A 14,669-nucleotide genomic window follows, 5' to 3' on the forward strand; every position below is an offset into this window, starting at 1 on the left:
ACATTGATTTCTCATTTTCATCCACTTTCCATCCAATTTAGTGAAAACTTTGAATAAGCTACATGCGAAATATTTGAAGTATACGTATATCGATTCTCTTGAAATCGTGCAACTTTTATAATATTGCGCCTGAGGCCAAGGCTTCGTTAAATTTGCTCTAATTATGGCGCCGTTTATTGTCACAGCGATTTTATGTTCAACTCTTACGAGGTGTGGCAATTAAAAATGATCGCCTACTGTAGCGTGTTCGTATATTTTAATCCTGAGTGTGAAAGTGTCGGGGTTTTTGAAATCGTCGTGGTTTAACGTCGCAATTAGTTACTACGCATGGCTCAATTGTTGATACAGCTGAGCGTACGCATATGATACCTTATAACCTTTAAAAGAATAAGAAAGTACGTCGACGACTTTGAAAATTATTACAACGTGGAAATGATAAAATGCATTCTGAGTATGATGAAGACGGAACTGATGCAGTCTATTAATCATTAACAACAACCATTTATTGTAGGAAAATATGCGTGAGAACGTGACAGTAATTGATATAATAATATAGTATGGAATAAAATTATATTTGCTATTCTGAATGGCAAGTAGAGAAGAAGGTCTGCTGCAACTAAAACAAGCTTGAGCTCATAAAATTTTAGCAGCGAAAATCAATTTCATCCTCTCCGCAAAGCACCCTTTCAAAATTATTGGTGAGCTAACACCTCCGGCTGGTATCAACTATTCATCAATCATCCTTATTTTCACCTGCAATTTTTTGTTTGAATATTTTTTTTTCCTTGCTCAGATCTCGTGACTCCATCCCTTACGTTCGGTTTTACCAATGGCTTCAGCGCATTGTGTAGATAAAGTAAGACATGCAAAGTGTTCGCTCGATTGGAAAATGTCCTCATGAGGTCAGAGGGTGGTTGTTGGCGCCGTTTTATCACTACATAACCTAAGTTTTTAATTTTAGTGAAGGTAAATCGTAATTCTTGGGGTTTTAAATTACTCATGTTATATAAATTAACGAAACGTAATCAATAATGTAGCTGTTCTACCATCGAGACGCAAAAGACGCCGTCAACGATCACCAAGTGACGCATTGCAAAATGACAATCCCAATAGCAGAAATGACCAACTTGATCAGACCCGACATCTATTGTTTAAGGTGCTTATAACGACGCGTTGTACACATCGAAAACGGGGGGATGCAAAACTCCTATACCGCATAAGCGATCAGAGTGAAACTTGGGCAGTTAATACCTTATTTTGGCAAAGGGTCGAGCGTCTTTTTACTTTTTCAAAATTTAGAAAAAAATTTTACAGACTGATTACCACCCACAGAAATTGGCCAAATTTTCACAGTTGCACTGAATGGATCGAACTATTCGGTATAATGCCACTCGGAGGCGATAAAACACACATTTTGAGCGCAGTCCCATGAGATTTGATGGTGAAATGACGAAATGGCAGCTGATCTGGTTTTCGATTACGAAGTACACCGAAATCTCATGTTGGCAACATTTGTTACCGACATAACGCGCATGCCGGTAATGTATGCGTATAATGTCGGTACAAAATTACCGGCATGCGTGAAAGGTCGGTAACAAATGTTGCCAAAATGAGATTTCGGTATTCTTCGTAATCGAAAACCAGATCAGCTGTCATTTCGTCATTTCGCTATCAAACCTCATGGGACTGCGCTCAAAATGTGTGTTTCATCGCCTCCGAGTGGCATTATACCGAATAGTTCGATCCATTCAGTGCAACTGTGACAATTTGGCCAATTTCTGTGGGTAGTAACCAATCTGTAAAATTTTCTTCCAAATTTTGGAAAAGTAAAAAGACGCCCCACTTTCTGCCAAAATAAGGCATCAACTGCCCAAGTTTCACTCTGATTGCTTGAGCGGTATAGGAGTTTTGCATTCCCGCGTTTTCGAGGTGTACAACGCATCTTTATAAGCACCTTAATGCCCAGAATCCAATGAAATGAAATATTTTTTGACAGGGTCACGCATTTTGTTTTACCTTGTCGCGATCGACCGATTGGCCATCCCCGGGCCCTTTAGCAACCATTTTGAAAGTCTCATTTCGAATATGGAAGAAACGGGCGCGGCTTCTAATTATTTTTTTCATTTCACAGATGAACCGAGCCTGCAACTTCCTCCAATACGAATTCCGCATCTGAGGCATCACCACGTCACCCACTGGGGACCTTACTTTGAGAACGTGAAGAACGAGGATGTCAGCACTAACGGTGTTCGCCACGTCTCCTTCCATCTAGGCACGACAGCAATGCTCGATTGTCGAGTCGCCATGCTGTCCGACAAAACGGTCAATTTTTTTCCAAGCTCTTGTCTTCTCTATTTTGCAATGCTATTCTTCTCCCTTTTCTATAATTACAATTGTAACCGTCATTGAAACGAGAAGTGTCACTTAAATTCAGAACATTTCCATTTACAATTAATGCTAAATCGAAGCTTACAATTAGTGGTAACTCTAGTATGAAATCAGGTGATGTGGATGAGACGAAACGGGGAAAGAGTTTCGCTGCTGACGGTCGCAAAAAATACCTACAGCTCGGACCTGCGGTACAGTTTGTACTTCCAATACCCCAACAACTGGCGGCTGGCCATCTCTTCGGTGCGACGTGAAGACCATGGGCTCTACGTCTGCCAGGTGAATACCCATCCCCCAAGAATGCTCACGACGAACGTCACGGTTTTAGGTAATTATTACTCATCCTTATTAATTACTATATCTCTTTAGAAATCATGTCTTATTCGGGGTTTGAATAATCGAAAATTGATACTTTGTATGAATTTTACTACGGGATATTCGTACATTGAGTATTTATTTAATTTGAATACATTCATAGGTTACGAAGATGTCTCAAAATACAAGAATGAAAAATACTAGAATTATAAACGAAGGCGTTGATGTCGATGCTTGGTTTGAAATCATTTGGAAGTGGTTCAGAATCTACTGGATTCATTCGACTTCACACCTCGATGACTCATTTTATTCAGAAGACTATTTTGTATAACGTTAATGAAATAGATTTTTTTCCAGTAGTCACATGAATATTGTCATTTGTTAACCATAATAAAATTGAATTTGTAGAAACTAGTCTCCTAAATAAAATAAGCCATCTTGGGATGAAATAAAATGTATCTATCTACTAGACCTTCAACCGTTTGGAAGCGATTTGAAATGAAGCATTCATATCTAAGATTTTATTTATATTTTCAACAATTTCTATTCTTATATTTTTAAAAAGACAATTTACGACTCTCACACAATGAAACCAATCGAAAATATCGATTTTAGAGCAATTTTTGATTACCAACTATTTACCAATTTTGGCCAACTACCTGATTAGTTCGGTCATAAAACATGTGGACTTAAGTAGTTCGGGCATATTAGGTATACCTTATATATCTGAATGCGTTTTATATTTTTTGTACCTATAAGTCGACCCAAAAGTGAAATGAAATAAAAAATTTTACAATTTGTTCAATTTTTCTAGAAACTCTTTCAGCGATTTTTTTTTTATAAAGCAAAAAAACTATTTTAGGTAAATTATTTTCCAATTTCAATGTCAGTGAGATCTTTTTCAGAGCAGTGCCGCAAACATGGAGGTATTCCGGGCTTTGGAAACTTTCTGAAATCAATTTCTTAGCCTTTTCTTGACCTCGATTGGTCCAGATCGCACAAGCCTGAAACTTTCCGTGTACGCAACTTTTCACACTCCGTTACCCCTCGCACGGCTATTCCTGCATGGGTAAATTTGAATTTCTCTCAAACATTTGATGAATTTCAAGTATTGCCAGGGTATCCGGTGCTCCTGCGGAAACTGAACGGATCGAGTCGGCTGGCCGGTGCCAACGACGAGGGACAACTTTAAATTGGCTCTACAGTTATACGTGCTTGCAAAGTTTCCCCGATTTATGTGGGTGTACATGTATGGCCGGATATACAGGGGAACGTCCTCGTGTGCCCGCTCACGCTACACGCGACATCCCGGGATCAAACATCCAAATCCCAGTTGGATCAGTAACGTTATCCGAATAACACGTCAAAACGAAACGTGTTCACGTACAACAAGGACCAGAATTACTTCTGCATGGTCCTTCAGTAATGCCGCGCTGTGACGCATTTTTGACAAATCTATCCAGTTTTTGTTTCTTTTGTTTTGCTATACATTGGACCGCGTGAAATATTACCAACGTGTTTACCGAAGCGTAGAAAATCGGCCATCGAAGGAAGTTGGCGCAAATGTTACAATCTAAAACAGAAGTAAATACAAAAAAAATTGTTCTTCTTACTGTAAAAGTCATTCTATCACGCTAGAACTCAAGGATTAGACGAACTTACCTGTAACTTGAGTTCCATCACTATCGTATATAGAGCCTGTTTCTCTAGATCATAAATGTAGATGTTCGAAGCGCCTTACGGCAGCCACGTTGGGGTTCAAGTGTACAGTGTCCAATGTAATTTATCATCTCCAGTGAACAGGTGTCGTTGACTCCAGTTGAATTTTCATCTTTGCCATTGATGTGCGTCCAAGTTGATTGACATTTCTCGCCACCAAATCCTTGTAGCCATTTAGAGTTTGTAGAACTTCTTGACATCTGTCGTTTGGTACGTCGGTATCAATTTCATCTAACGTGATGTCTTTAGTATTGACTTCTCGACCGGACTTATCATTGAAAGTAGCGTTCTAATTGTTGACTGTTCGTTCACGTCCTTCAACAGTGTTCGTTACATCACCTCTGGTGATGACTTTACCTTTTTAGATTTTTACTTCCTTTCCAGAAATATTTAGAACTGGTATCGTGGAGTCTTGTTCTTCAGAAACAGATATCAGACATCTTGGTATCAGCTTACCGTTCCTTAAAGTCCTCCCTTGATGCCGAGACCATTTTTTCGAATATCTCCTCCTACGAACATGTGCCACAGAAAGTTGTTTGGAATCACTGTACAGTACAGTACGTTGTTAGAAATACTCGATCATGTTTTGTCCAGGTTGTCGTTTGTAATTTTGTGCGTCTAGTCTACATTTTGTGCCGCTTTCTTCCGCCAGAAATTATTCGCGTATAAACTGTTTTCACTGGCACCATGTTTGCGATTAGGCACGCAGGGAGGCTATCTCAAATTTGTTAAGCCATAATGACGGACAGCAAAATCGCCCAAATTGTATAATCCTCCCAAAAAGCACCTCCGATGTAAAAACCATTTGCCAAGTACATTAAAAATGTGTTCTCATCATTTCTCCAAAAAGATTGAAATCACATACTACAGCCAAGTACATGTCTGTTCATTCACAATAAACGCATGATCGAAACTTAACCCTTAGGTTCCACAATGATAATTAAGTATGAACGAAAAACACAATAACTCATACATTGATAAAATTCAGAAAAAAATGAAATTAGTAAGTGGTACTTGGTGGGACTTTTTAGGAAAATACCTTGATGAAAAAATCAAATTCTACCATTATAGTTTCATGCATGCATGATGCCTTGAAAAAGGCCCGCCAAATACCACTTACTGATTTCATTTTTTTCTGAATTTTTATTCGTGTATAAGTTATTTTGTTCTTTATTCATAGTTAATTATCCTTTGTAGTTGGATAAGTTTAGGGTTGATCTGACCCCATTGTAATAGGAGTGTGATTCCAGAAAGATGTGGAAGCTAAGGGTTAAGTCTCAATCATGCTTTTATTGTGAATTAACAGACATGGACTTGATGGTAGGATACGATTTCCATCTTTTTTGGTAAAGGATGAGAACACACATTTAATGTACTTGGCGAAAAGTTTTTGCACCGATGGTGCTTTTTGGGGGGATATCACTGCTTTTTATACAAATTTATTTGTTACTCGTTCTTATGTGTAAACTACTTTTGATAGACATTAATAACTTTGAAATGCAGACAATTGTTTCGGACCAAAATCATGGTTATTTTAAGACGATTTCATCGCAGCACTAGTTGGTTCGAAGGTGCTGTAGATTGTCAAACCAAGTTTTCGCAGTTACATGAGCATAAACTTAGGCTTCGCAAGACTATTAACTCTGCGTTTAGCCTCATAGAAATCTCCGCTTTTCATCAAATCAATTTAAAGTAGTCTAACAATAATTACTAATTTGTATGTTTTTACTTAGTTTTGAACCTATGACGATGAAAAATATGAACATCACTTTATTTCATTGTATTACACAAATTCAATCAGTTTCCAAAAAATGACATTAACACTGTGACCAGTTATATTGTTTATCTTCTATCGAAACAGTTATTTTCTCGAAATTTATAAATTTGTGCTGAGATTCGTATTGCTGAATTCAATTGTTTGAAGCTTTATGTGTCTTGTGTTCTGGAAGATCAATTGCAATTGGCAAGATATACTTTGTTAGTTCGATTTGATCCACCTGAGTATGTTCGATGCACTGAGCACTCAGTGCTACATATCTTGCTTCATATACTTGAAGCTTTTATCGATGAAGTTTATTTGCAGGCTTTCACACTACCCAAGTTTCCATAATTCTTCAAATATTTATAATGGGATCTGGATATCAACACCGCATTAAGTTTTTGATTAAAATTTATCGATCGGAACTCCGTGTAAATCTCGTCCCTACGTTAAGCACTATGAAATAAAAAAATTGATTAGCAAACGTCACGTAGCACTAAACTTTATTGATCATTGAAAGCTACAAAACATCCAGAGTAAACATGTAAGAATTATCTCGCATCTTGGGAACTTTTACTTCGAAGTGACCAACATTCAATCAAATGAAAATTAACACGCGTGAACTTTGCTTTCAAATTATTATTACTATAACTTTGCCGAAAGACTTGTCTTCGATTTCTGAATGTGTAATTATTTCAAATCTTCCTAAAGCGATATTATAAAACTATTTTTGATGCATCATAAAGTAGTACGAAGAAATCTGTGGACAGATTCGAGGATTATAATCGAAGGGGTCACTCGGTTTGAAGTCATCAACGATTCTCAAGTGATTTTCTGGTGATTTCCGATATTAGGAAATATGTAGTTTGAATTCCACTAATCGCAAGGTGGTTCCAAAACGTTTGAAGATGTTCGGCATATTGCTGATTTGCAAGTGATTTTCAATATTGAAGTACAGCTCGAATTCCCGTGAATGGCCCCTCGATGCTGATTTTTGATCCTGAGTTTGGTCGTTCATATTGGAAAAACTAGCTATCCAAGCGCACGTTACACAAATTCTGATTCAGCCGAAGCGTTTAGTGTCTAAAATATAGAAAGAATGTTTGAATGTTCGAGATAGAGAGAAAAATAGATTACTTACAAAAATCACTACCAGAGTAGTCATATTCTATACATTCAACATGTTTTTTAAAACTAATGTCAATGAGATTGAAGACTTCATCAAAACTGCAGTACGAGGAAGCTGTCAAATTTTCCACCCTCACGTTTAAGAATTAGAATATTTTCATCACCGCTCTCAGAATATATCCATAATTAAGCATTGAGGTTATGCTGATGTAATAAAACCACTTTTTGAATTACATGGAAAACAACCGTGCTACCGCAGAACCGTGGGCCCTGCAGCTTATATTCTATTTCGTATATCCGCATAGTTTTCGTTGGAGTCGTTCATATGGGAACTAATGATAAATAATATTTTGGTACTCTCTAATCTTACCTCTTATCGCCGTCGCATTGAATATTATTTTGTAACCGATGGAAGGAAAATGTATCCCACGAAGCATACTGTTCTGCGTCTTACAAATTTTCTCACATCAAACTCAAAATAATCGCCATGCAGTCAGACTCATTGAGAAGATATATGATTTTTTAACGAGCATCTGACAGGAAATTTTTCATATGTTTGTTTTAAGCACGTTAAAATGCTTCCATATTCATTATCCCAACTATTTCAACAACTTGTAACGGATTTTCATGCCCCTTAAACTATTATCACAATTTCACGACATGTGTGGTCACGAATTTCTCCCTCTTCGATGTATAATCTGTAGGTGCGTAGCGTCGTCATCAAACCGCAGATCTAGGCGAAACGTGCTCTGCTTAAGGTGCTTATAAAGACGCGTTGTACACCTCGAAAACGCGGGGATGCAAAACTCCTATACCGCTCAAGCGATCAGAGTGAAGCTTGGGGAGTTGATGCCTTATTTTGGCAAAAAGTGGAGCCTCTTTTTACTTTTTCAAAATTAGGAAAAAAAATTTACAGATTAGTTACCACCCACAGAAATTGGCCAAATTTTCACAGTTGCACTCAATGGATCGAACTATCCGGTATGATGCCACTCGGCGGTGATGAAACACACATTTTGAGCCCAGTCCCATGGAGATTTGATGGTGAAATGACGAGATGGCAGTTGATCTGGTTTTCTATTATGAAGAACACCGAAATCTCATTTTGGTGACATTTGTTACCGACTGTTCACGCATGCCGGTAATTTGTTACTGACATTACACGCATTACCGGCATGCGCGTAATGTCGGTAACAAATGTTGCCAAAATGAGATTTCGGTGTACTTCGTAATTGAAAACCAGATCAGCTGCCATTTCGTCATTTCACCATCAAATCTCCATGGGACTGGGCTCAAAATGTGTGTTTCATCACCGCCGAGTGGCATCATACCGGATAGTTCGATCCATTCAGTGCAACTGGTGAAAATTTGGCCGATTTCTGTGGGTGATAACCAATCTGTAAATTTTTTTTCCAAATTTTGGAAAAGCAAAAAGTCGCTACACTTTTTGCCAAAATAAAGCATCAACTACCCAAGTTTCACTCTGATCACTGGAGCGATATAGGAGTTTTGCATCCCCGCGTTTTCTGAGGTGTACAACGCGTCTTTATAAGCACCTTAAGACCGGCAGACTCAGCTCAGTAAATTTTAAACTTATCCGCCTGTTATAATTCACACATTACGCAAAGGGCTCTGAGCAATTGATCAAGTCCGAAAGGGCGACCTCGTGGTATCGCATTCAAGGAGGATTTCCATGCTGTGTACTCATCTCTAATATCGCAATTATCAGCATCTGTCTCAATTATCAGCATCTATCGCCAGCGTGAACAATGATGTTCGCTGAGATTCTCTTTTGAATGCTGAAGTGAGTTGACGTACCACCTATTATTAATAACTACTTCGAAACATTCTGGTTCTGTGTGAATTACAATTGTGATTAAATTTGTTCAAACGAATCGTTTTTGAGGCTGTGAGCCAAATTATGCTGAGTTGCATTTATATCAATACATTTGTTATATTGCCTAGTTTTCTCTATTTGTTCATTGTTTTATATTTTGTGTAGTCGTTATTTTACAATTATCAATTTATGTACTTTTATTAATGTATCTCTGAGGTGATCACCAGTTTTATTCTCAATCGTTTGACTGTATTATACGGTCGTCGTTATACAATTTTCAACTTGTCGATTCGTACTCGAATTATCTTATTATATAGCACATTTGGTGCTATTAATTGTTATTCTGATGATTTGGTAAGCATTTTATGCATTTTCGCATTCTTTGCATTCCGCATTATACGTAGATCGCTTTTCAACGTAATTACCGCCAAGATACATGTTGTTACTATATTTGTTAATATAAATTAGAAATCTGATTCACTATCGCACTTTTCTTTTGTTACACTGCTTCTGAGAGCTCATTGCTCAAATAAATTATATAGCATTTCCTAAATATTGTGTCTCTTACTCTTATTCTAAATAATAACCATCTCGAAAAAAAACAAATATATTACAAACTAGGCTCTCATAACCCTAAAAGTTATCATTTTTCAAAAAATCCGAGCCATACTCGGTTCAATTTTTACGCCGCAACATTGCTTCAGGTGAAAAAAATTGATGTAAATGATATTTACCCAATTATTTCCAACTATTGCGAACTGTTCAACACTGGCTCTGATATTTTTTCCGTCTGCTCATTCGCACCATATGTCACGCAGCTGACGGATTGTTCACGAAATTTTATCGTATACCGCATTACCACGCAGTGTTGCCAGATGGCTGTCGTACAAATCTCCTAGGGTAACTTTGAAAGCCTCCTAGATTCTCCTGATCTACAAAATAATTTTCTTCTGAATTTACGTCGGAATTTTCGAACCGAAGAAACCACCTTGAATCTAGTGTATAGGTACAATATGACGTATATAATTGGCATGTAGAAATAAAATCCAAATTTCAGAATAGGCTGTCCCTATAAATGCTTTTCCCTACCAGCAATTCTGGAATTTACTTTACCGATAGAATCAGCTCATAACCCCTCAAGTGGTCGCCTTTCGTTCACCGCCGCTGATTTCCAGTGTGTATTGTACAGATCAGTGGCTGGTACCTGACGATAAAACTGACGACATGCAGGTTTTGTGTGCGTGTTGGTAACTAGCAACAAACTCTGTAGAGTTCTCGGTTGGTAACGAGAACTTAAGACAACGGAAGGTTTTCTACATTTTTTTGAGATTGTGTCGCTGACTGCGTGGATAGAAAAATAACAAACACAGCCAGTAAAAACTGCAAAATTGGCGAGAAAAGCATAAATCTAGCAATTCCTCGAATTTATCCTAAAAAACTCCTAGATATTTTGTTCTCCTATTTTTCCTCCGGAAGCATTCGAGTTTTTTTTAATTTTTCAAATTTAATTCAATTTTTTTCCAACTTATTACCTTAATATCGTCAGAACTATATATTCTTAGAAATAAACCACTAAATTTCATCTAAACAATAATAATTTTCCCGCAAAGGAGAAAAATCTGAAAATTTACAATAAGTTCAACTTTAACCGTGAATAACTTTTGAAGGAGTGAATTAATCGAAAAATTATAACTGACCTTTCTTGTAGAGCATTCAATTCCCTATAAGAATATGTGTTTCTCATTGCTGTATATGAACGTGTTCAAGAAAAAGAATGTTATTGTGAAAAGTGGCAAATGTAATTCAAATGGAAAATGTATTATCTTTGGGGCAATGTTTAATATGAATATTAAGGGCTTAATATTGCTCTGATATTTTGTTTTAAACTATAATCTAAAAATTTACGGGGCGTCGCAAGAAAAATAATCAATTTGGTAAATAACGGCCACCCTAATATCGAGTCTCGAGAATTGAAGAAGAAGGAAAATGTTTGATCGAACTAACGATTTCTACGACGTCGGAGATCTTACAACTGGTTATATTTCGGCTCTTCGTGCATCGATGATATTGATATATAGCTTGATTAAAAGGTCTAAAAATCTATAAACCTATGAAACTTGCCGAACGTCAAATTTTATCGTAAGCGGCGACGTATATGTGATAATATTTTCGCCGGGGAGGTTAGAACGCTTATCATCGTGGTAAAAGATAGTGCAGTCGGGACGGGCGCATTCATGTTTGACACAAAAAATTCATTCACTCACGAAAAATCGTATCTCAATATTGTTCACGTGTTCTTTCGACATTTCTGATATGAGTTACGGTACTTCCTCTTGCAGAGCAATAGAACGTCTTGTGTCCTCTAATTAATGTTTCTTCTTTTTGTTCTACTTTTTGTATCTTCATGCCTGATTTGTATTCTGATGTCACGTCAACATCCCATTCTAAACACAGTAACTGTAAAGCTAACAATTTCTGGCATTCATAGTACATGCTTGATGTTCGGTCAATTGTAAAGAATATTAGCTCCATAACCAACAGATTACGACCATCTGTCTACATTTGTAATAAGATACGCGATGTTCACTGTGATTCCCAGACGAAAATAAGGAAATGATGGAAACTAGAGGTTAAATCGTAGCACGCTTTCCAGTTACCAGGCGAGACTCAAATGGAATGAAATGGAGAAAGACGGTCGAGATGGGTATGGTTATACATTTCTTCGGGGTGAATATGCAGAAACGGTCTACGCGGATTATCGTACCCAGATACTGCACGAAGGCGAGGCAGAATCATTCGGGGACCAGAAATATCAGCCGGCGACAGCAAGTTCGCGAATTGAAAAAAAAACCAGGGGGGGGAGGAATAAAAAATATATTCGTTCGCATTGCACGACGACGATGGTAAAAGATATTTGCCTTGAAGGAAGCGAAGGGGTCTTTCATTTCTCTCATAAAACGTCTATCTCATATAAGCATGCAACGTAAATACAGGTGTGTGTGTGTGTGTGTGTGTAAAATGCATGTATAGGATACTATAAATCCATACGTGAAATGGCAAATCCAAGTGTGCGTGAGGAGATCTTTTTTTAAATAGAAATGGAAAAGCTGAGGAATAATAATGAGAGTAAAGATATAAAGGAGGGAGAGATACGGGAACTTGGAAACTTGAAAGGGAAAACCAACTTGATCCTACGCTTTTATAAAGATGGCAATTATTCATTATAATATCTCGTTAACAAAGAGCTTCGAACCAATCATCAAGTAAACCCGCAACTTCTCTGATATGCATAGTTTAAAGTAGATTTTTTTCCTCCTGCTCTTCTTTTTTCCTCCTCACTTCTCCCTACGTACGTAATTCGGAAGCGGCAACGTAAACGCGGATGCTAACGAACCGCCAGAGCCTTGAATGTACTGCGAAAGTAACCCAATTAAAAGGCTACGCTTTACTGTGCAGCGAGCTGATTTTGTTCGATTAGGACGGAAATAATAAGAAACGAAGCAAAGAGAACCGAAATAATGGGAAAATACGGGTAAACGTTATTTTCAGAGATTCAAGTTTAAAGCTCTGTGCACAGAACTGTCGTGATGATTATTCATTACTAGCTTGAAAACCGCCACACGCTGAAGCTTTTTCCTTTTTTAAGATATATTTTCCATCAATAATTAGGACAAACTGCTTACACCAGAAGCACCAACTTGAGACAGAGTAATCAGTATGCAAGATCTATGTATGTATGAAAGTTACATTAGGATATCCTTTGCCAATATTTTAATTAGCTAATTGAAGCACGCATTAATACACAAAGTTGCAGCCACGGGGTTTGGGCCGTTAGGCCCAATATGTATCTAATATAATTAAGATAATACAGGACTCGCTGAAGAGCGTAAACGGCAGAATTCAGACCTTTCTACAGCTAGCTGTATTTGTATATTGATTCACTGTCGATGTCATCTTCTTTAGATTCATACACTTCATTATTATAATTCTCATTTTGATTCGTTTTCATATGATATCGTTCATTTTTCATAAAAAATCGTTTGAAGATTATATTCTATTTTTTACCGGTTTAAATGGTATTGAACAATTGGTACAAAGAAAAAACATTTATGAAATGATACACATAAGTATCAACAATAACAAAGTATGAAATCGTAGAATCGATATACAGAATTTAAGGTACTTTGATCATGACCTTATATCACATTCGTAATTTCTCGCCATGTATAGTATCGATTACCTTCATCGATTCGCACTTTGTACTCGATTAATTTCATCACTTCCGAACAAGTCACTTCCCCCCTAATCGCAAGACGATAACTTATAGCCTGCAGGTCGTCAATTCTTAGTAGTTAATCCATGAATATCATTCGTGATCTCGTTGTAAATAGTTTTTCTGTGACATAATGTGAACTAATTCCCCAGCTAGTCTGTAAAAACTGGGATATTTATTTTTCATTTCACACATTTGAAATTTCGCTACACATAACCTCAATGACATATTATAAGTTGTAATGCAATCAAAAATTTGTGATTCTCACACTTACTTCGGTCAAACTTGAATTAATTATCTCTATGCAATGTCAAATTAAACATTAAAAATTGTACGATGCTTTTCTAGCCTGAAGATGGTTGGCGGGTGCTCGATCAAAACGGCGTTCAATAAATATATTTTTCAAACATGACCTACCTTGACGAAATTGAAATTATTAACATATCACGATTACGAACTTATTGCCGATAACAATAACATAACGATAACAATTTCATCTAATTCTCTTCATGCATGTATGTTATTTAACACAAGATAAGATTCATTTTTAAATTTTATTTGGATAAATCTAGTGTTCATTTTCAAATTTTGTTTTTGGTATATGAAAGATAAGATAAACTACTTATACTAACACGAAAGTGATACCATTCGGAGTCATTCTGCTTTCACGAATGGTTTAATGAGAACGTCTCTCTGAGAAAAAAGACTGTTCCGGAAAAATGTGATTTTTTTCAGGCAGTGATAAAATATTTTATTGTTTGAATTAAACTTGACATGATCTCACTAAGTCTTTTGACGTTACGAAAGATCTGGCCTGTTTAGTTGATCTGACCGGATATTTTGTTGCCTCAATAAAAAAAACATTCGCAGAAACAGTATTTGTTCGCGTGATACCCAAAGTATCTATTAAATTATCCATCTAAAAACTGTTCTATGAAATAAGGAATTATTTTCTTTCAATTTATTAAGAATCTCCGGATCTTATAATTACTTGTTTGATTGTCGAGATAAAAATTAGGAAAATCTTATCATTTATAGAGATAATTGCATGGAAAATTATACTTTAACTTAGATAGATAAATTTTTATACGAATAATCTCAAATTCATCTAAAAGACAATACTCATCATCTTGTACAACAATAGCTGTTCTGTTGCGTAACCTATAAATTTATCGGAAGTATTATATACTTGTGCGTAGTTCAATGTCTTGATTCATTGTATGTACTGTAACGTGGCATTTTGGAATGGC

At 36.7% G+C, this 14,669-nt stretch overlaps 1 protein-coding gene across 1 annotated transcript in view; it reads left to right on the forward strand.

Annotated features, from left to right (window-relative positions):
* The window catches only part of LOC124405564 (zwei Ig domain protein zig-8-like), a 230,116-nt gene that overhangs the window by 202,094 nt on the left and 13,353 nt on the right, over nt 1-14,669 (forward strand). Inside the window, exons 3-4 of the mRNA XM_046880582.1 lie at nt 2,132-2,322; nt 2,503-2,716. Of these exons, the coding sequence (XP_046736538.1) occupies nt 2,132-2,322; nt 2,503-2,716 (405 nt within the window). The remainder of the gene's footprint in view (nt 1-2,131; nt 2,323-2,502; nt 2,717-14,669) is intronic.

This window comes from Diprion similis, chromosome 4, assembly GCF_021155765.1.
Source record: "Diprion similis isolate iyDipSimi1 chromosome 4, iyDipSimi1.1, whole genome shotgun sequence".
In the NCBI taxonomy this organism is placed as follows: domain Eukaryota; kingdom Metazoa; phylum Arthropoda; class Insecta; order Hymenoptera; family Diprionidae; genus Diprion; species Diprion similis.